We start from the raw sequence: 21602 nt of genomic DNA, 5'->3' as shown, positions 1-21602 counted from the left end.
TTCTGTCACTTGTGGGTCGTGTCACCCTGTGTCCCGCCCGCCCCCCGCCATCTTCCTTCCCGTCACCCCCCGCGCAGCACAGGTGCCGTATTCCGCGGCGGGGGCGGGGCTCATCGCGACAGGGGGTGGGGCCGCCGCCCGCCCTTATCCCGCGGTGCCGGCGGGCGCGCTGCCCCGGGCGGGTGCGATCGCTTCGCCGCCGCTGCCATGGCGACCCCCGGCGCTGAGGAGGACGTGCTGTCGCGGTACCGCTCGCCGCTGGTGTCGCGATACGCCAGCGCCGAGATGGGCTTCAACTTCAGCGAGAGGAAGAAGTTCGGCACCTGGCGCCGCCTCTGGCTCTACCTCGCCCAGGCTGAGAAGGTACCGGCGGGACGGGGCCGCTCAGGGGACAGCGGGCGGGGGGTGCCGCGGGGGACCCTCTCCCTGGCTCCGGCCTGTTCCCTTCAGGGCTCTGGGCGGGGGAGGAAGGGCCGGTTACCGGCGGGTGTGAGGAGCCCGTGTGCTGTGCTCGCTGGGTGTCTGCGGCGCGGGAACCGGGGGAAACGGGAGACCGAGCGGCGGCCCAGGGCGAGCGGGAGAAACCCGACCCACCTTCAGGCGCCCCTGGGCGGGGAGTGTCCCGCCCGGGTGTGCACAACCCTCTGTGCGCGCTCCTCCACCTGCCCGACCCCGCAGCGAATCGCCGCTTCTCCTCCCGTTCCCTCCCCCTTGCACTCTTGCCTTCTTTGTGAAATTAGCTGTCTCAACACTTTGATAAGCAGTTTTGGGGTTGGGGTTTTTTTTGGAGGGGGGTGGTTGCCTTCTGAGCAAACATCGGTGTCCTTCTCTCTAGCACTTGTCTGTTTGCTTTCGGGAGGTGCGACTGATGACACCCGCTCTCTCGTTCAATCAGGTTGCCGTCGGTCTGTGCCAACCGGGCTGCCCCATGCACCTGCAGCCAGTTGGATTAGGATAGCCCTCATTTCGGAGAGAAGTTTGCTTTTGGCTGAAGCGAGCAGAACAGCTAACCCCAGAAACGCTTGTGACGTTTCTGACAGGCCAAGCACCACACGCACACACAAAAAGATAGCACAAAGAATTGGCATTGATTCAGCTATTAGGAAGCAGAGGATGAGGGTATGTCCATATGACTGTGAGCTGTTTTGTTACCCTGTTTCCCCAAAAATAAGCCCTAGCGTGATTTTTGAGGATGCTCGAAATATAAGCTCTACTCCAAAAATAAGCCCTAGTTACAGTTCATTAGAAAAGTCAATTTAAATAGTGTCCAGGCAGCCATACGTGTAAAAAGAAGGCATCTTTTGGAGCAAAAGTTAATATAAAACCCTCTCTCATTTTTGGGGAAACAGGGTAGTAGAGTCTATGGAGTTAACGTTTTTACTATGTAGTTAAACTGAACCTTCTTACTTTAGATTTGGTCCCAGTACGGAGTATGGGTACAGCTACCTAGTTGAGACACAGCCAGTTTTTATGATGTGCTAACTTGACTCCTTGTCTCTGAGAGGAAGACTCATGTCAGGTTTTTGACAGTGAAAATGTTGTAATATGTTCTTGGGGAAAAAAAGAAAAGACCACACAAAACCACTGTGCCATCTGACACGATAGCTTTGTCTTTCAGACTTAATAGTTGCCCATTTGTTTTGTCCAGAGTCCTTCAGTTTCTATTCTCAAAGTACTGGGGTTGTAGGAAGTGATCCAGGCACTAGGTCTGGCTGTTACTATTGTCATCGCTGTGTTTCTTCTCCACTCAAGCATCACACCACTACGGTGGCCTCATCACTAGTATGCTGCAACAAACATGATGTTTTAGAAGGTGAAGATGTAATTATACAGCTGTGTTAAATAGGAGGAGTTTTCTGAAATACCACATGCTAGGTATTGTCAAGGCTGAGATGCTGGAGTGAGCTGACTGCAAATCTCATCTAGTGTAGGAAGGGTCAACACTAAGAATGCACACTAAAGGAGGTTTTCATGTTCAAAGCATGATAATTTAAACACTGCCATACCAATTCCAGCAGATAATCATTACCTTTTCTGCTGTTCAATAACAAAATACTTGACGTGACTTGCCCAGTAGGAGAAAGCAAGCTGGTGAAAGAACCAGTGTAAGACTTCTAGTTTCCACTGCCAAGCCCTGAACTTGGGATTCCCCTGTCTCTTGACCCTCACGTTCCCTCCCATTGCCACCAGAGCTTTGTTCCCAGAAAGCAGAGACAGATCTTGCAATTTCTTGAGCACCCTTTTTGTAGTGGGAAGAGGGAGACTACTATTTTTATCTGTCTCCTCGTTCCGGAGGAGTTTGTCTTCTGATGTCAGCTCTGGACTGAAAGAGGAAGAGTCAGCTACTTCCAGCACCTGTTAGCTCTGTCAGTGATCAGCTTGTGATAAATAGAAGCAGTTTCCTCAGGTTCTTTATTGAAGATACATAGTATTTCTTTTGGGGTACATTAAAATGAATGGACTATGGGTATTATTTACTCTAGTAGTACTCACCATCCACTGCACATCTTTCAAGCCTCTACAGTCATCCTAGAAGCCTGTTTTTCAGTAGATCAGAATATTAGGAGGATCTAAACACAGGTTTTCTAAAAGCTGCAGGGAAGCAGCAAAAGAGGTGATGTGCAGTTCAGTGATAAATCTTAGGTGAAGTACAGGATCGGGTACATGGTTTCAATATTCACCTTACTTATGGGATAAAGAATTGAGTAGTCCACTTGGAATATGTGAAATAAGAACTGAAAAATTATTTCACTAAAAACAGAATTAGACAGAGAAGCTTTATAGTTTGTATTTTGTTCCTTACAGTGGGTAATACCAGGAGGTTGAAAGAGAAGAATCATCAAAATGTGTGATTAGATGAGTAAGAGAGAGCTTCTTAAACTAATCTTTTCCCAACTGATAGTCATTAAAGTTTGGGTTAAGAGCTGAAGCGTGTGAGTTCATACCCATCTAGTGTTTGTGGTTTTTTGAACAAAAAATCATTTGTGTTATGAGACCTCATTCTTTTTTTTCAGTCTGCAGTATCCAAGTATTGAAGGAGCCTTGGAGGGATTACACCTTAAAAGCACAATCCAGACAGCGCATCTCTGACCTGTAGTGCTTTGGAGAAAACCCTGTGTTCTTCCTCGGGTAGTTTTCCTGCTTAGTTCTGTTAGGTAGCCAGGTTTGAAGGCCATTTGAGGTACTGACAGTATCAGCAAAATCTCTTAGGGAAGAGGCCTCACGTGTTGTTTGTGGTCGCCCAAGAAGAGCATTTGCCTCGGCCCTACCCGACCTTGCATGTATTCCTATGACAAGTAGTTTCTTTTCTTGGGGGTTCTTTCTTTCCTCTCTGTGGCTGTCAGTGAGTGCACACTGTGGTCAGCTTTCCCCAGGAGATCGCAGATGTGTGAGCAAGGTGTGAGATTTTAATCTTGATATAAGACAGCGTTGCCTGCTGAGTTGCCTGTGTGTTTTCAGGCACCTACGGTCAGCATCAGCACACCTTACAGATAGCCGACTGGAGTCTGGTACTTTTCCTCATTCATACGGACACTCATGGTTGTGCAATCACACTTGCAGCATCATATTTTAAGTTACGTGGGTACTGACGAGGGCCTTGAAGACACATCTGCTTCACTTACTGTCTTCTCCAGTTCTAGATTCCACATTGAAAACATTTTTTCAGTCAGTTTGATTCTGAATAGAACCAGCTTTTTAAATACTTTGTATCCATGAAGCTTCCTGGCTGGTGACTTGTAATTACTAATGCACCAGACAATAGCATTTTATTTTGGAAAAGGCGATAATGCCAAGTTCATTGTGAGACTTTTAAACTCTCGGTATTGGGGAAAAAACATTTTTCTCAGCTTAGTTAACTTGTGTGAGTACAGAGCTGTGCAAGACCAGTGTGTAATTCTGTGATTTGATATCTGACTCTGTTTTTAAGTCAGCTTTCTGAAAAAGTTTAGCAAATATTTTTGAGCATGAACTAGGAACATTTATCTTCTGCTTGCAGATGAAGCAACTGATTTCCCAAGTTTCCAGATTCAGACTGAGACAAAATATTTCAGGACTTTTGGAAAGGTACAGACATATGTACCTTTCCACCTTGTTCTGAGCCCGCTATTTAGAGTTGCTTGGGTCTAATTGTGGTCCAGAGAGTTCTTCCTGACACAAGCTATCTTGTGACATGGTAGCTGGATTGTTCTTTACCCAGAGGGTAAATTTCATTAAAAGAAGTTAAAGCTACAATATTTTTATATCACTTTTTGCCATATGTCTAATTTTTGTAGTTGTCACAGGGATGTTATGGAATTGAGGGAAGTATGAAGCCCAAGAGGAACAGTTGAGCATGAACACTGTCCTGTCCTATTGGAAAAGGTTGGAGAACTCTAGAATGCAACCATTTGCTTTTACAGCTTTTGATTTTGCCGTATTGTCCTGCATGAGATGTCACATGGGAGTAAGTTGTCTAAACAGCTTCTGTCTCAATTTGAGTTGTCTCTTAGAGACAAAAAGAAATAGGAACTTCTTTTCCCCTTGCAGTCACTTGGGCTTCCTATCACAGATGAGCAGATACAGGAGATGGAAGCAAATCTGGACAACATTGACTTCAAGATGGCAGCGGAGGAAGAGAAGAAGCTGCGTCACGATGTGATGGCCCACGTTCACACCTTTGCCCACTGCTGTCCGAAAGCTGCAGCCATCATTCACCTTGGAGCAACTTCGTGTTATGTAGGGGATAATACGGTAATAAAATATTTTGGTTTCCTGCCTGCAGATCTGGCAAAACAAAGCTACAGTTGCTTACTTGATAGCTCTTTATAAAGTTTTATTTATAAAATAATATTATATAGATTTTTCAGACATTTCGATTAGTTGTACTGTTGAAGTTAATTCCCCTTCACCCTAGCTGCCCTAGGAAGGCAAGCTTCTCTTGCCTTCTTTCTTACGACATGAAGCAAGATCTGTCTCAAAGCTAACTGTTCCCTAAACTCTGATTGCATGTTAAATATTCAGGGAGATAAGAGACATGAGTAGCAAACACACGCAGAAACATGAACTGTCAGTTATGCTAACAGGACAAGAGTTCACTGACTTACAAAATGAGGCCGCTATTGATATACGCAGCTTTCACCTGCTGCTTGGAACCCCTCTATTAATTCAGGGTAAAAGAAACTTTTCAGTGGCCAAGAGAATGGAAAAATGTGTTAAGTGAAAAAGGAAGTACCACCATTTTACAGAACTGTAAAATGATTGTGGAAAAAACAGTCTAAAACTGAGTGCAAACTAAAGCCTGATTTCTCGGTAGATATTTCTGTTCCCCCATGTCCAGTTCATTGCAACTTCACGTCTGCTTTTGTCCAACCAGAAGCTGCTGCGTGATTAATTTACCCTACTGCTTTGCAAGTCTGTTTGGCTTTTAGGTAATACCCCCCTTCCCTGTGACACTTGGCACTTACCAGTACCCGAGTCTCCAAAGGAGTAAAGACAAGTGCTGCCTCATCAGTCCACTTACTTTCCTGCTGTCTTTAGTCTGCAGTGCCAGCATTTCCACTTGGGATGAAGGAATGTGATGACACATTCCATGGGCATCAGGAGTATATCAAAATAACCATTCATACCTGGTCAGTGGAACTGAGTCTTCAACTGCCCAGTAGGACTTTCTGTGAATTGTATAGAAGGAGCAATGATGTATCCAACATTTATCTCATAAGCAAGTTCACTGCAAATTCTGATGCAAGAAGGAAAGCAGAGCTTCCATTTTGAGACTTTTGAGAGGACAAAGCGTATTTCAATGATCTGTGTTGTCTTTGAGAGAAGCCATTATGTCTGGTCCTTCAGACATGACCCAAACTTCCTTTCTTTGCTTCTTTCAGGACCTAATTGTCCTCCGTGACGGGTTTAACCTGCTGCTACCCAAGGTGAGGAGGCATTTGGGCAGTGTCTCAGAAGTGGGCAGTGCTGATGTCCTGTGAACAGCCTGGGTTTAATGGATTTTCCTAAGCCCTGCTGGGAAGCTAGGAGGAGCTGTCTGTTTGGGTTATTCTCAAGAAAGCAAACAGTTATCTTCCTTTCCTTTCTCAAGTCTTTCCCCAGAGTTTCTTTGCTCACCATGGGAATTATAAGCAACTCCTTGTTTCTGTGCCACAGGTACTAGTTTCAGAAAACAACTGTATTGCTTTCAGGGTCAACTTAGGCATTTGCTCTAACTGTATTCATAGGAGCATGTCAGTATTCAAGGTGCTATATAATACAATTTTCTGGGGTGAAATGTGGTGGGAGTGTAGTGCAGTGTTGTCTATCTGACCTGAATGCCTTAGCACTCAATTTGCTTTGGACCATACACGTGTCAATTTTACCCCTAGCGGTTTTATTTCTGGTTAATTCCAGGAATAAAGAAAATACCTGGAGCAGGATTGAGTTGGGCACGAGGGCCAGACTAGTTTGAGCTGAAGTCCAAACACTTGTATCATCTCTTGCTTGAGTTTTGTAGCAAGTAGAAATTTCATGCATGCCCTGAAAAAATAAAACATCATGTTCTACAATAAGGGGGGGGGTGTTCAAAGATTGCACAGTTGTTTTCCTCCCCTTTTTCTCACAATGTTGTTGTGCTTAAGCGTGCTAGCTTCTGCTGTGGGTTTTTTTTTTGCTCTCATTCTGCCTCCCTTCTATCCTTCCTGCATCCACCAGCTTGCAAGGGTGATCAGCCGGCTGGCCGACTTTGCTGAGAAGTACGCTGACCTGCCTACTCTGGGCTTCACTCACTACCAGTAAGTAACCATCAGCCTTTGCTTTCATTTTGTCGGCTGTGCTTTGGTTAAATTGACCTGCTGCTGCTTTCTTTCAACCTTCTTTTTCCCATTTCTGACCAGTGGCAGTTGGTACTGCTGGACGTCATTAAGACATTGTTGGTGGTTCAGAAAGGGGGTTTGTGCCTAACTGCATCCTTGTCTCAGGAAAGTGAACTGTTGCTTTGACCAGCTGTCGGTAGTTGCTTAACACAGCTTCATAAGGAACAACTTCCTGGTGAACATAGGTATGTGTATCCTGGGCTGTTTGAAAAAAGCCTGACTGGGAATTGCGGTAAGCCTGTCCTCCAGTCACGTTTTCTTTGTTTGTTTTCCTGTCAGTTAGTTCCAACTGCAGCTTAGAAAGGTTTGTTCTGGCTACTTATCACTACAGCTACTCTGGCACTACAGCTGAAGCTTTCTTCTAAAGTGGTGATTCAGGATCCATCAGTTTTCATACGTCCCTGTATGGATTCCTGGGAAGAATCAGGAAGAATTTCTTCTGTTCAACAGAGAAATTTATTCTTCTTGTGCAGCACTTCTGGCATTGACTGTGAATAGAATAGAAATTTTTAGGCAGACTGCTCAGTAAAAGACAATGAGATCTGGATAGGTCTGTTGTTGGGGTAGATGAATCTGCTGCTTCATGAAGACAATTTGCTTTCAGAGATGTTAAACTGTACACCTTGAGTTAAGCCTGGGTCTTCTATCCCAGTTATACGGAATGCCAGAGGCAGGGAAATCAAACACAGGTCATGTCAGATGTGGTGTCTGGCACTTTAAAATTCATCCTTTCAGGCCTCTGATTAAGAGTCTTGCTGTATACGCCATGTCAGTGCAATCAGCTCTAGTTCTAGGTCCCTCTTTGCAGCTTTTCAGAGGCATATTCTCTGAACTACATTTTATGGAGCTTTTGGAAAGATTACAAAGGAGTATTCAGGAAGTATATGCAAGTGAAAACTAAGGTGAAGAAAGCATTGATACCTCGGCCTTTTCTGTGTCCTTTGTCCGCAGCACCTCTCCCCCATTTAGGAACAGGTCTGTGTTTTCCCTGGTCTTCCTTTTGCTGCCTGAGTACTTGCATAGGCCTTTCTTGTTGCCTTTCACATCCTGCGTCAGGTGGGCTTTGGCTTTCCTAACCCCATCCCTGCAGTGCTGGACAGTCTCTTTGTGTTCCTCCCGAATAGCCCATCCCTGCTTCCACATCTCACATGCCTCCTTTTTGAGTCTGAACTTAATCACGAGCACCTTGTCCGTGTGCATATGCTTTTTCAAAATAGCGTAGAGGTTATCTTTGGAGTTTATATGGGTAATTCAAAAGACTCTGTTTAATATTCCGATTTTCTCCTGGGAGGCTTTGAAGGGGGACAGTGTGGTTGAAGCTCGCAGGTATTTATTTCAATGTGGAGGTCTTACAAAAAGTGTTGGCTAACAATATTGTTAATTATTGCGTTGTTTGCCCAAGAGCTGAGGAATGCATTTTTGTAAATAAAAAGCGACAGTCCCTTAGAGGAATCATTTAAAATCACAGCGTGCACGCGGATGTTTCCGCACTGGGAAATTCACACTCGAGCTGTAAGTCGGCCTGGGTGCCCCCGTGGCCTGGGCGGGCAGCACTGGGGTGCGGGACAGCCGCACCCCCGCGTTCTTTCAGCCCCCGGGCTCCTCTCTGCCGGCAGAGCCCCGGGCGCAGCGCGGCGCGCGGGCCGGCAGGGGGCGCCCTCGGCCAGCGGAGGCGCGGGGCGGAGCGCCGCCTGCCCGTGGCGGCGGGAGCCCGGGGAGTCGCGGTGCTTGCAGGGGCTGGGCAGAGCTCTGGGAAAACGCCGTGAAAGCCCTTCTGGATACCCGGACTGGTGGCCGCCAGTCACTTTTACCTAAAAAACTCAAACGCTGCAGTAGTGAAACACCTGCAGATGCCGCTTCTCGCTTATCCCCTAACACACGGAAAAACTACAATTACTGTTTTCTCTTTGATGTAATTCTTGATGTAATTGCATCTAATTCCTGAAAAGAATAATTGTGTCTTCAGTAGTCTTTACTGGTGATATATATGTGCTGTTACATAGAATCATCAAATCATTTTGGTTGGAAAAGTCCAACTGTTAACCTAATTCTGGCACTAAACCATGTCCCTAAGAACCTCATGTATATGTCTTTTAAACACCTCCAGGGACCGTGACTCAACCACTTCCCCGGGCAGCCTGTCCCAATGCCTGACAACTCTTTCCGTGAAAAAAATTTCCCTACTATCCAACCTAAACGTCCCCTGGTGCAACTTGAGGCCATTTCCTCTCATCCTGTCACTTGCTACCTGGGGGAAGAGCCCACCCTCCATGCTACAGCCTCCTTTCAAGTAGTTGTAGACAGCAATAAGGTCTCCCCTCAGCCTCCTTTTCTCGAGGATAAACAGCCCCAGTTCCCTCAGCCGCTCCTCATCAGACTTGTGCTCCAGACCCCTCACCAGCTTCATTGCCCTTCTCTGCACTTGCTCCAGCACCTCCATGTCTTTCTTGTAGTGAGTGGCCCATCTTCATTTGTAAGCCAGATCTTTTTAATTTCTGCTCAGAGGAGTCAGAGTGAGCAACCTGCAAGGAGGTCTTAACAGTAGACTCAGCAGTAAAGCATGGTCCTTATGGAGTTACTGTGCAAATTGTCAATGAGTTGTGTCTGTTCTTGATTGTTTTCAGACCCGCACAGCTCACCACGGTGGGGAAACGCTGCTGCTTGTGGATTCAGGACTTGTGCATGGACCTGCGGAACCTGGAGCGGGCTCGGGACGACCTGCGCTTTCGTGGTGTGAAAGGCACCACAGGCACTCAAGCCAGCTTCCTGCAGCTCTTTGAGGGAGACCATAGTAAAGTAAGTCAAACAGCCCAGGGTATAGACTTGCAGTCTTTGCAGTTCTCCCCTTTGAAATGCTGTTCTGTTTGGGGGAACGCGGAGATTCTGGTATCAAATACACAAGGGCACTGTGATCCCTGTGGGGCCCACTGACAAATGCCTGTGTGAAAATGAGCAGAATCTGGGGAGAGTGTGCTTCCCAGCAAGTAAAACATTTGTTGACAGTAAACTATGAAAAGCAAAGGATCCTTTTTGCTGTTACTGACCTTCCTGAGTTGTTGCTTTCTGAGCTCTGTTTTGGTTTTTTTCTTCACCCTGAGGTTGAAGAGCTGGACAGATTAGTGACTGCAAAGGCAGGATTTAAGCGGTATGTAACATGCATGCTTAGTCACCTAAATTTGGTGTAAACAAAGCGTGACTCCTGCTGTCCATGTTGGCCCAGATTCCCCTAGCTGCCAAACTGACATCTGTGCTGCTGTTGACTTACCTCCCTTTGCCACCCTCCATTCCCAGTTGCAGCTTCCCACAGGAAATTTCACCTCTTAAATAAGCGACTTCTACTTGTCTCCCTGTCAAAGCATGGCTGGCCGGTTTCCCTCTGCTTTTCTCTCTTTTATCTGCATCCTGCTCAAAATTGACAGCCTGAATCCAAAGTTGTTCTGGTCAGGACAGAATGACAACCCTCCACTTTAAGATCCATGTCACTCCTCGCTCCAAGTCTTCCAATTTTATCTGGAGCACTCAACTTCTGTGCTTGTTTTTAGGGCTTATATGGTCACAGGGCAGACCTATAGTCGCAAGGTGGATATTGAAGTCTTGTCTGTGCTGGCCAGTCTTGGGGCATCTATACACAAGGTGAGTACCCTATTTGTATACACTGGGAAGAAGAGGGAACATTTTATATCTTGAAGAGAAGGTGCTCATGGTGCAGAACACTGTTCCTAAGAGATATAATTGATGTTCCTTGTACAGCTGTTCTTTCTGAGGTCATGTAAAATCACCCCTGGGTACATGCCTAGCAGTCAGACTTCTAAGATCTTAAGAACAGTGGCAAATAAAGCAAGTTTACTGAGCAGGTTTTAAGATGGCTTAACAAATCCCACACCAGATATTAGTCTAATCTATGCTAAATTGATCCAATTAGAGCAAATGTCTTCCCTAGTGGTGTACAGGTTTTTAAATTTCACCATTTGCTCCTAGTTAATTGCTTCTCTGATAATGGTGTTATTCTCTCTGTCCTTGTGGATTCTTTTCGTTGATTTATTTCTGTTCCTTCCCTTTTCCTCCTCTTGAGCTAAAGTGACCTGTGGTATTTTCTTCTGGTTTAGTTTTGTAGGCTGTCTGGCTCAGTGAGAACACATTATCTGTGTTTGCAAACCACTGTGTAATTTTCTTATGCATTTTTGCCATTCCCTCCTGGTGTCTCTTCCATTCCCTGCCAACATGTGCCCTTCTTGAAGTCCTGTTCTATTCTAACACAGTGGACACTGTTACGGTTTCCTTACGCTTTCTTGACTGGGATTTTGAGGCTAAGAAGTATCATTGCAGTGTCTTTTTTTGTCAAATTTTTCACTGTGTCCCCAGTTTACTTCTCAGACATAGATGCAAACACTTCTCCAAGAATACTAACAGGAGTATATATTGGTGTGTGTTAGTTTGGTTCTGTTTGTTAATTTATTGGGCTTTTTTCCTAGATCTGTACTGATATTCGTCTTTTGGCCAACCTGAAGGAGATAGAGGAGCCTTTTGAAAAAGACCAGATTGGTAAGGGATGGCAGACTTTTCTTGGACCAATGTATATATGTTTTCATTTATGTTGGTACAGCCTTTTAAACAAACTTAGAAATGTCACTGACAGAAGTTGCTTTAAATGAACTGAGGTTTGATATTTTTAGTATTTTGGGCCTTTTTAAAAGGAAAAAAAAAATGCACTTTACCCAAAGGTTTCTGGATATTAAGTAATTAAAATCAGATTTGTATTTCCATACTTTCTGGGCTTGGGAGGAGAGCAGAAGCAGTCACATATTGCCCACAGAGGAAGACTTGGGTCTGAGGAGTATTTAGTATTTTCCATTCCTCATGAAGCTAACTGGAGCTATGTGTTTTCAGCTTGACTCAGCATTTTGTTCCAAATTTGTCTGTTTATGAAGACCAACAAAACTTGGCTGGACCCTTGCCAGAAGAATACCAATGACATGATTCTGACATTGGTAGGAGAGGGAAATGTAGAGTTTTGGCTCTTGGCTGGAAGAAAGTTCAGGCAGGCACCCTAAATAGTTGCATATTGGCAAATTAAGCCTTAGTTGCATTTGTTACTTGAATCATTCTACATTCTGTTGTTGCTTTTGATATCCATTCACCAGAACAATGGGCAGCAGTATAAGTATCTGACTTTGAAGGACAATGTTCTTGAGGAGATGGGGTCTTGATCACTGCTGAAGTTGCTGTGGGTAGTCTAGAGAGATGGTGCTAACTACTGCATTAAAAATTAAGTCACTTTGTTCTTTTTATGTGGTAGTACTTCATCTGTTTTGTGGAATTGCAAAATGTCTTCTCAATTGTTTCTCCCCACATTTGGGTGCTTCTGATCTGAAGGGGAAGTATGGTGGTGTCTATTTTCTTTATTCCTTTTTATCCTTAGAAAATCAATGTGTTTTGAGGCTTTAGTCAAAAACATGATTCCTGACACATTTTTCTTATCTGGAGGATGACCTCCATTTCTTCTTCCTGAATGCACAGCTTCTATGTCCCATTTCTGTCACTCTTTCTCCTTTCACAGGGTCAAGCGCGATGCCTTACAAGAGGAATCCAATGCGCTCAGAACGCTGCTGCAGCCTGGCTCGACACCTGATGACTCTGGTGCTGGATCCCCTCCAAACAGCCTCCGTGCAGTGGTTTGAGCGAACGTTGGATGACAGTGCCAACAGGTTTGTTTAGATCGTGCGATGCAGCAATTTCAGAAGGTCTTCTGATGTATGTAGAAAATGCTATTTTTAAACTAAAACCACAAGTTACCACCTTGATGAAAAGCAGTCTCAATATAATCTAGAGATTACAAACTGGTTTCCTCTCTTAGATCAGATGAAAACTGTTAGGTTTTGTTAACATCAAGATCTTCTGCAAAGTAAAAGAGCAGAGAGAGAGAGGGATACAGAAGCCACAGTATTAAATTGCTCGTCTTCCTGTTTCAACAGCATACTATAGCAGTTCTTACATTTCTCACATTTTCCTCCGTGTCTGTTGTAAATGTGTTTTTTGACCCTGCTCCTCTTCACTCCTTAAAGAATAATTTGACATTTTATCTGTAATCCCTTAACCCTCAAAATAATTTAAAGAAACTTATTTTCATCAATTTGTAGTGTTGTTCTTTACAAGAAGTAGTTCAGATCCTAAAGAGAGAGCACAAATGTTATTTTTGAAGTACAGTTTCATGAAAACTTGTGCAGGTCTTTTAGATATTGCTCAACAAACTTTCCTGTTTTCTGATTCTCCATTATGACTATTTTGAGATAAGCACAAGTTATCTATAATTATTTTCAAGTAAATTATAGCAATTAAATTCAATACTTCCATCTTCCAGTTTGTAATAAATTTGCATAAAGCTCATATTTACCTTTGAAATGTTTCTGTTTCAAAGTAGTCTGCTGTTGCTGAATTTGATCTCCTAGAATCTTAGAAATCTTTAGATCTTTAGATTTTTTAGATAGGGGGCTTGTGAAACAATGAACAACAGCAGTTGTGGGTATAGACTAATGTTCAGATTGTTGATGAGACTGTTATATTTTAAAATATATCCACAAACATAATGTCTGCATAAAATTTCATGAAAGCATTCAAGATCTTTTCCCAAAAGGACTTTATTCCACAGCTGCTAATCTTGTTAAGAAAAGAGCTGAATAGGCAACAGAAAACAATGTAAATTTAAGAAACTGGATACTGGTTGATGTGGTGTGTCTATTTCCCAAGAGTGTTGAGAGATGAACTGGAATGTTTCAAATTTTATTTTCATCTCATCTAAAAGAAAAGGTCATTTGTCCACTTCATAATCCAATTAAAAATCCTGTGCCATGGGTTTTTCTTGTTAAAGCTATACTGTTTTGAAAGGAGAGCAAGCCAGAGAAAATGCAATCAACCTACAAAACAGTAAAGTCCTTTTGAGGACAATGTGATAGAATTGGGGGCCTTAAATGTACTACAAGGTTCAAGTACTAGTATTTCTTAAGAGGTCACAGTTTAGATGGGCCAGACACTGCTGTCACGGATTGATGATGCTGTAATTCCTGCACTGTGACACAGAGCCTTTCACCTGATACAGCTCAGTCCCCACTACTTTTCTCCTTTCCCTCCTTTCCTTTTGATATTCCTTTTTGTGAGGAGCTTCACCAAATGCGTGGATCTCTTTGAGAGTTCTGCAACGAGCACAGCCAGGCACAGCGTGACAGTGCAGTGTGTCGTGCTCCTGGAGAGTGGGATCAGTGGACAGGGCAACACAGAACACAGGGGAAGATGGACTCATGTTTTCAGCTCTGTACCTTGCTGCCCTCTTTCCTAGCTGTGTAATCATTGAATTATCTTGGAGCTTTCTCTGTGCACCTTTACCCTTTCTTTTCCTCTCACTCTTTCTCTACTGACCCCCCAAAAAAAAAGAAAATAGCCTGAAATGCTCCTGTCTCCCCAGCTTGAAAGCTGCTGCTGTCAGATGTTCTCTAGCATCCCTGGTTGTGACTTTAAGCAACAAAAGGCACTTATAAGAACAGTTCCAGCTGTAGGGCCACAGTAGTGCTATTTACAGAATTATTTACAGAAACTAAAGAGCTGGAGCTGAGGTAGAGGGGGAACGTGGCCTTTATTGCTAACTGGGGCCCTGGGTATGTGTGTTTCACAGGCGCGTCTGTCTGGCTGAGGCTTTCCTCACAGCTGACATCATCCTCAGTACTCTGCAGAATATCTCCGAGGGACTTGTGGTATATCCAAAGGTAAAGCAGGAGATAATGTGTGCAGTGTTGCATCCTTGATGATGCTGCAGCTATGCCAAAGTGTATAAAAATCCTTCCACTCAAAGGATTACATTTTCATCTGTTAGTTCAAACAGTTTCTGAATTTTCCTCTTCATTCTTACTGTATTCTCACTGTTTGCAGAACAGGCATGAAAGGGCGCTTCTTGAAGCCAAATGATAGTAAATGAAAAATTTCTCAAAAAGAACATTTTTCCCTGAACTACATGACAGATCTGTGGAACTTATCACCAAAATATACTGTAAAGGCAGATGTCGTACAGACCTGTAACTTACTTACAGGTTAAAAAAAACTAATTTTCTATTTTTTTCACGGTAATGTCCCTTAAAAGATATATATTCCAACTATTGTCAGCTTCAATACCTGGATTTCCATAGCTGTGTTCAAAAAAGGTAGATTTATTTGTATCGTTATCCAGTCCTAGAGATTCAAAGGGAGAGGAAAAGTTCACTGGGAGTCCCAGTTGTCTACAGAATCGCTATAATTCTGTTTCTTTTTTCTATTTGTTTTGTTTAAGGTGATTCAGAGGAGGATCCAGCAGGAGCTGCCATTCATGGCCACGGAGAACATAATCATGGCAATGGTGAAAGCAGGGGGCAATCGTCAGGTACAAGAGCAGTCAAAAATACCTTTGTTCACTGCCTGACATTTTGCTCCTGAGAAACAAAAATACCTGGGGCTCTTCTCCTGACCATCTCACGCCTCTTTGTTCTACACCTGTTCCCACAGAGTTATTAATATGACACTGGTGCTGTAAACCCAGACACTGCTCTCTGAGGAGAGAGCAGTTGTGGAGATCCATATTTACTGTTGGGAACACTGTGTGTTTGAGCTAATCTGGCTGGTTATGTTGGAGAAGAGGGAGGCCTATTTTTATATTAGATACTGGTAGGCGTTTTCCTCTTGTAAATGTTTGAAGGAACTTGGAACACAGGCCAGGCTTCTTTAAATGGAACGTGTTGGCGGCTGGCTACCTTACAAATTAAACGAATGAATCAGTGCTGTTAACAAAAAAGCAAGACAGACATTCTGAACCATTCATTTATGTGTCACTTCATTCAGTATAGTGCTTTTTATTCTTAACTTTGTTTATGGCCCCTCATTCAGTTTTCTGTATTCAAGCAAATTGAAATTAAGTGTTTTTCCTTAGTACATAAATACAGAGAAAATTGGATTATATTTCTTTATCATTTAATTTCACAATTAAGTTTAAACAAATTTACGTCTCAATAGAACAGCTTATTTTCACTGAACTTTAGATAGTAATTTTTCCTTCTATAGTAATTTTTCCTTCTATGATTATTTCCATATCAGGGGCAAAAGTTAAACTTGCAAGATAGTAATAGTGAAAGGGTTTGCTAGAAGCTTTGAGTAGGGTATGTGGTTCTGGTTCTCTGAAACATTTCTGACAACTCACCTGTGATGTTAGTCAGGAAAAATCCTTTTTCCTTTTTTATTTTTTTCCCGTGTGTCTCTGATGTTTGTCACTGAGTCAGTCAGTAAGTTTCCTGGCTAAACTTATTAGGGGTCACATCATGTGAATAAGTTTCATTATCTTTTCAGCTGGTTCTCTTTCTGAAATGTCCGTACTCACCTAAACAGTCCTTTATATTTTGTTTAGATTGAACAGTGAATTTCATTTGTGTTTGTTATTCACCTACCTTCTTTCTGATGCTGTTGAATTACAAATCTATAGAGTTTAATACATTTATAAAATCTGTTCTTATTTGCATTGGTATGTCCTGTTTTCATGCACTGGGAACGCCAGAATGGCACATTTTCTATGTTTTCTCACCTCATAGCATAGAAGCTCAGTTCCTTTCCCCACCACTGGTCAGCTCCCTTCTCTAAAGATGCAGAAGACAGATCTGTTCACCTGAGGGAGGTCAGTGCTGGAGCAAGATGGCTCTTGGATAGAGGAAACAAGGAACAGGAGATCATTTTCCTCCTAATTGGAGGTAGATCAGGGATAATATATATGAGGAGATTCTTACATGGCTGTACATGCAACCATTTGACTGTATTTTAGGGCAAGCATGGTGGCATCTGCTTTTGCAGGTGGTCCCTGACTACAGTTGGGTTCCCTTGTTTTTACAGATTGATTCCACAGGAAATCAAGGGATTACGAAGTAATTAAACAATTAAAAATTGTTTTAAGGGTTTTGCCAGTCTTAGTGTCATGTGAGGGTTGTTTGGAAGAGATGTCTTAAGGCCTTCAGGTTTATAAGGTTTCTTTCTTCCCTTCATCCTGTCCTTAGGTAAGCTATGGTTTGCATAGTCTCACTGTTCATTAAGATAGACGGGTTCTTTTCCCTTTTCCAAACCTGTAGAGATTTTACTTTGTAATGCACCCAGGATGTTGTATGTAGGGGATGATTAGTGGTGGATAAGGAAATCCTTTATTACAGTCCATAGAATATTTTGGGAATGGCTACTATAGCCTGTCTTGGGGAAAATCATGCAAGTAAGGAACAGAACAACCGAAAAAAAATCCTATAATGACTCCTAAGAGTATTTGGGGAGTTTGAAGAAGTGGAAAGGATTCCAGTGTCACAAGTTTGTGGTATAACTGAACAGGGAACATGTATGTCATTCAGACTGTTTTAGCCTCAAAGGGCAGATCCAGAAGGATGAAGAAAATCTTGGTTTAATATAGTGGTATACAAGACACTGTGTTCCAAGCTGTGTCTCATTTGCATGCTGTCCAGTGCAGTGCACAAGTTAGCAAGATGCATGTGTGCTGTCAGTAGCAATTGAATGATTTTTCTTTTCCCTTCATCTTCCCCCTGCTCCTACAGGATTGCCATGAGAAGATTCGTGTTCTCTCCCAGCAAGCAGCCGCTGTTGTGAAACAGGAAGGAGGTGATAATGACTTCATTGCCCGTGTCCAAGCTGATCCTTACTTCAGCCCTATCCATAAACAACTTGAAAGCCTGTTGGATCCCTCTTCCTTCACTGGACGTGCTCCTCAGCAGGTATGGTAGTGGAAAGAGGCTATGGGTGTTACAGGTTGTAATGCAATCTGCATCCTCTTGTGTACCAGAGAGTGTCCATATTGTGTACCTCTGCCCATACCACTAAGGCAGACACGTTTCTCTCTTTGGTTTTTCTTGGCTTTCTTATCTTTCCTTGTGGGCTTCACATTTTTGACCCTGGACATCAGACTGCCAGGTGTCTCTGTGAAACAGACCCCACTGAGACAAGCAGGTCTGAATGGGGAGGAGAAGGGAACTCTTTCTAATTTTCTCTTTCTCATCTTTCTTGAACAGGTGGCAAAGTTCTTGAAGGAAGAGGTTCGACCAGCGCTGATTCCATACCAAAGCAAGATGGGTGGGAAAATTGAGCTGGCACTTTAGCCATATTCCACAAAGGTGTGTGGGTACAGGAAGATAGTAAAAGCCTTATTGAACCAGGTCTGTTTACTGTGTCATGTTTTTGTGGTTCTCCGCAGTACAATTAACCCCCAGAACTTACAGCCATCTCAGTTCCAGGTGGGCTTTTCATTGTTTGTCTGCTGTTTAATCAAACTTCCATCTATTGTGTGCTGAGTTACCGAGAAACGCTGGATTGTGACAAGATAACTTTATCGAGGTACCTTTCACTGTCCTGTTACAGAGCAGTGCAGCTGTTTAAAGAGCAACATCAGGTGCTGCCTGACATTCATGTGTGACTTGCTGAAGAGCAGGGGTAAGGGCAACTGAGCCCACTTCCATTTCCATCTTATTCATCAGCTCTTAAACTTTCTCCACAGGTGTCCTAAAATGTGGTAAAAAGTTGTTCTGGCTTTCAGAGTACTGTGATTTGGGGAGCAAATAGGCCAAAAGAATTAGGAGTAATGAAAGGGAGAGGCCATGGAACTTTTTGACTCACCAAACTGGTGGCCCTGCAGTGACCCTTTGCTGGTTTAATACTGCACCTGTGGGGCTGCAGCTTCTGAAAATCATATTTACGGGTGTGTAGATCAGGAACCAGCCATTGTGATTTACTTTTCCAGGTCTTCTACACTGAAAGGCAGGTAAACTCTGCCATGTGAGTCATTCTCTATGGCAAGTAAGTTTTGTTTGATAAGGAAAGAAAAAAGATGTTGGAATTCATTGGATGCCAGAGAAAATTAAGAGCGTTGGTCTTATTTCTGACCCTGCATGTTCTATTTGTAATGTCTGTGCTTTACTGGACCAAACTCTTCTCCCTTTAACTTAAACTAGAATGATTCCCATACCTGTTCATCCAGTTTTGTTACATTACAGCCCCTTTTTTTTGCTTGAGTGCATTAAGAAGCTCCCTCTTACCTCTGTTATTTATTCAGACTCTAAGAGATTACATGATCAGAATTACTTGATTCTTTTTGAAGTGTGATTGCTGGAGAGAATTAAGAAAAGCAGAACTAATTGAAAGAAGCTACCTGCTCTCCTTGAGGCCATCATTGTTGAAAGAGGACTTCAAAATACAGTATGTTTTAATGAGGCTTGTCTGTATTAAGTAGTCAGAGAAATGGGAAGCTTCAGGCCATGATCTCCCCTCATCTAGATTGTTCTGGCTTTACCTTGCATCTAGAGTATGATATTCAAGATATCTCAAACATTTGTGAGGTTTATGGTGTTTATTTTGCCTGCTTGTGCTATTATCAATTAGTGTTGTTTAAGAAGGATAACTCTAATTGAACACTGGTAATTTTCAAACTACGACTGAAATGGATAGCCAAGAAGCAAAATGGATAGTCCTCCTTTTTTGATCACTTTCCTCCTTTGTGAGATTGGAAAAAAAAAAAAAAAAACAAACAACCCTGTGCAGAGAAGAGGAACAGGCAACCTATCTCATCATCTGGAAATTAACCTTTGTACTAGGTAGAGACTAACAGCTGAGGCATTGGATTTGCTTTCCTGGAAAGTTTAAAAAGAAGAACAACGACATAGGGAAAATGACACTTTCTTATAAAACTGCACAAAAGCAGCACCACAGAGGACTTGGGAGTTTTGGTTGACAACAGGTTGACTGCGAGTCAACAATGTGCCCTGGTGGCCAAGAAGGCCAATGGTATCCTGGGGTGCATCAAGAAGAGTGTGACCAGCAGGTCAAGGGAGGTTCTCTTCCCCTCTACTCAGCCCTGGTGACGCCACATCTGCAGTACTGCATCCAGTTCTGGGCTCCACAGTTTAAGAAGGACAAGGAATTACTGGTGGGAGTCCAGCAGAGGGCTATGAAGATGATGAGGGGTCTGGAGCATCTTTCTTATGAGACTGAGAGAGCTGGGTCTGTTCAGCCTGGAGAAGAGAAGGCTGAGAGGGGATCTCATCAATGCTTATAAATGTCTCAAGGGTGGGTGTCAAGAGGAGGGACCAAACTCCTTTCAGTGGTGCATGATGATCAGAAGAGGGGCAATGGGCACAGACTGAAGCACAGGAGGTTCCATCTGAATATGAGGAGAAACTTCTTTACTTCGAGGGTGCCAGAGCCCTGGAACAGGCTGCCCAGAGAGGCTGTGGAGTTTCCTGCTCTGGAGACATTCAAACCTGCCTGGACACATTCCTGTGCGATCTGCTCCAGGTGAACCTGCTTTAGCAGGTGGGTTGGACTAGATGTCCCTTCCAACCCCAACCATTCTGTGGCACAATATACAAATCCTTTTAGAGGTTTCTGCTTCTCTTCAGAAGAACTTGGTTTGGGACCTTGCTTTCTTTTTTTCAGCGGAGTTGACAGAGGCACCAACCAGAGATGCAGTTCACCTCTCCCCTTGGTTCCTGGAGTAAATTGCCAAAACAAGCTTCAAGAAGCAGCTTGTTACCAATTCATGAGTCCCAATCCCTTCTGGTACATATCTCCATAGCCTACGTCTGTGACAGTGGCAGTGAGCCACAGCCTTCTACAGCGCTTGCTTTTCTGCCCCAGCTGCGATTCTCACGGCTTCGTGCCACCTCTTCAGCCTTGGCGGGGAGGGTGAAGGAGCCACCGCTATTGCTCACCGCTCGTCACCGCGACTAGAGCCCCCTTTGCGCCGTGCCCGTCCTCCCTGGCACTGCCGCCCCGCCGCGGCCTACAGCCCCCACAGCGCCCCGCGCCGCCGCCCGGATGCCGCGCATGCGCGTCGCGCCGCCCTCCAGAGCGGCGTGTGGGGCCGCGGGTCGGGGTCGGGTGCCCGCTCTGAGGGGACGGCGCGGCGGCGGCGCGGACGCCGCTGACGAGAGCAGGTGAGTTCCGGCGCGGCCGAGCGGGGGGTGGCGGGCGGCGCCGGGTGGGGGGGTCCTGCCTGCGGGAGGGAGGGCTCGGCGGGCCGCCCCTCGCCCGCCGGGGCTGTCAGCCCTGCGCCCGCAGCGGTCCCGCTCCCCAGCGACTGTCGCGCCACCTGTGAGAGGCCCCGCACACACCTCACACCCCCCGCCCCGGCACCCGTCCCGCCCTGACCGCCCTGCGCTGCCCCTCGGGCGGCGGGGGAGACTGAAGCCGCTGGGGCGGCCCTGCTCCCTGCGCTGTGTGGGGCCAGGGGTGCGCGGGCACGTCCCCGCTTCCCGAGCCCCTCCTGAGCAGGGTTGAAGGGGAGAGCGGGACCCCCCGCCCCAGCCCCCGGGCGGGCTCCCGCTCACCTGCTGTGCTGACGCAGGGTCTGGGATCCGGCGAGTGAGTCATGTTGTGCTCAGCTTCGTCAGGCTGGGCTGGGGCGCGTTCTCCCCGCGGGGGTGTTCTGCCTGCTCCCCCCTGCTCTCCAGCGTGTGCCCCCCATCACCTGCCTCTTCTCCTGTCTGTGGCTGTGACTCTCAGGTGGTCTCATCCGTCCAGCTCTGCCATCAATCACCCTCCACACCTGTGTCTTTTCCGAGGTGCCCAGAGGAGAGACTGTCTGTCTCCTGTCTGGCTGTGGGGAGGAACAGTCACGAAACTGAGATGGAAATATGGCAGTATCCCCTGGGCAATAGGCATAAACAGGCACGCTGCAGGTTGTTAGCTGTAATAAATATTAGAAGGAACACAGGAGACAAA

General features: G+C 44.8%; 2 protein-coding genes and 1 long non-coding RNA gene across 3 annotated transcripts in view; 2 read left to right on the top strand and 1 right to left on the bottom strand.

The window, feature by feature from the left end:
• The first annotated feature begins 107 nt into the window (after window positions 1–107).
• On the top strand, window positions 108–18042 carry ADSL (adenylosuccinate lyase). Its single transcript, XM_065046784.1, has 13 exons — window positions 108–363; window positions 4528–4731; window positions 5862–5906; window positions 6676–6755; window positions 9461–9632; window positions 9935–9981; window positions 10379–10469; window positions 11309–11378; window positions 12394–12541; window positions 14500–14590; window positions 15148–15237; window positions 17429–17605; window positions 17900–18042. The coding sequence occupies exons 1-13, from the start codon at window positions 208–210 to the stop codon at window positions 17984–17986; spliced, it is 1458 nt and encodes a 485-aa protein (XP_064902856.1). The 5' UTR covers window positions 108–207; the 3' UTR covers window positions 17987–18042.
• LOC135577382 (uncharacterized) lies at window positions 11480–21600 on the bottom strand. Its single transcript, XR_010469143.1, has 2 exons — window positions 21209–21600; window positions 11480–20368 (listed from the first exon to the last, which is right to left on the bottom strand). It is a non-coding gene; the product is annotated as an uncharacterized LOC135577382 (long non-coding RNA).
• Window positions 20673–21602, top strand: part of SGSM3 (small G protein signaling modulator 3) — a 31001-nt gene continuing 30071 nt past the window's right edge. The window contains exon 1 of the mRNA XM_065046738.1: window positions 20673–20815. The gene's annotated coding sequence lies outside the window, so the exon portion shown is untranslated. The remainder of the gene's footprint in view (window positions 20816–21602) is intronic.

This window comes from Columba livia, chromosome 1 (assembly GCF_036013475.1).
Source record: "Columba livia isolate bColLiv1 breed racing homer chromosome 1, bColLiv1.pat.W.v2, whole genome shotgun sequence".
In the NCBI taxonomy this organism is placed as follows: domain Eukaryota; kingdom Metazoa; phylum Chordata; class Aves; order Columbiformes; family Columbidae; genus Columba; species Columba livia.
Note: the sequence above shows the minus strand (reverse complement) of the source record. Positions and strands in the feature narration are given on the sequence as shown.

What these genes read in the sequence shown, in the direction of transcription:
- ADSL (XM_065046784.1), top strand. Translation starts at nt 208, where the DNA reads ATGGCGACCCCCGGCGCTGAGGAGGACGTGCTGTCGCGGTACCGCTCG. An exon ending in GCAAAGGCAGGATTTAAGCG is followed by an intron (nt 9,982 to 10,378) that starts GTATGTAACATG and finishes GCTTGTTTTTAG; the next exon opens with GGCTTATATGGTCACAGGGC. An exon ending in TTGGATGACAGTGCCAACAG is followed by an intron (nt 12,542 to 14,499) that starts GTTTGTTTAGAT and finishes TGTGTTTCACAG; the next exon opens with GCGCGTCTGTCTGGCTGAGG.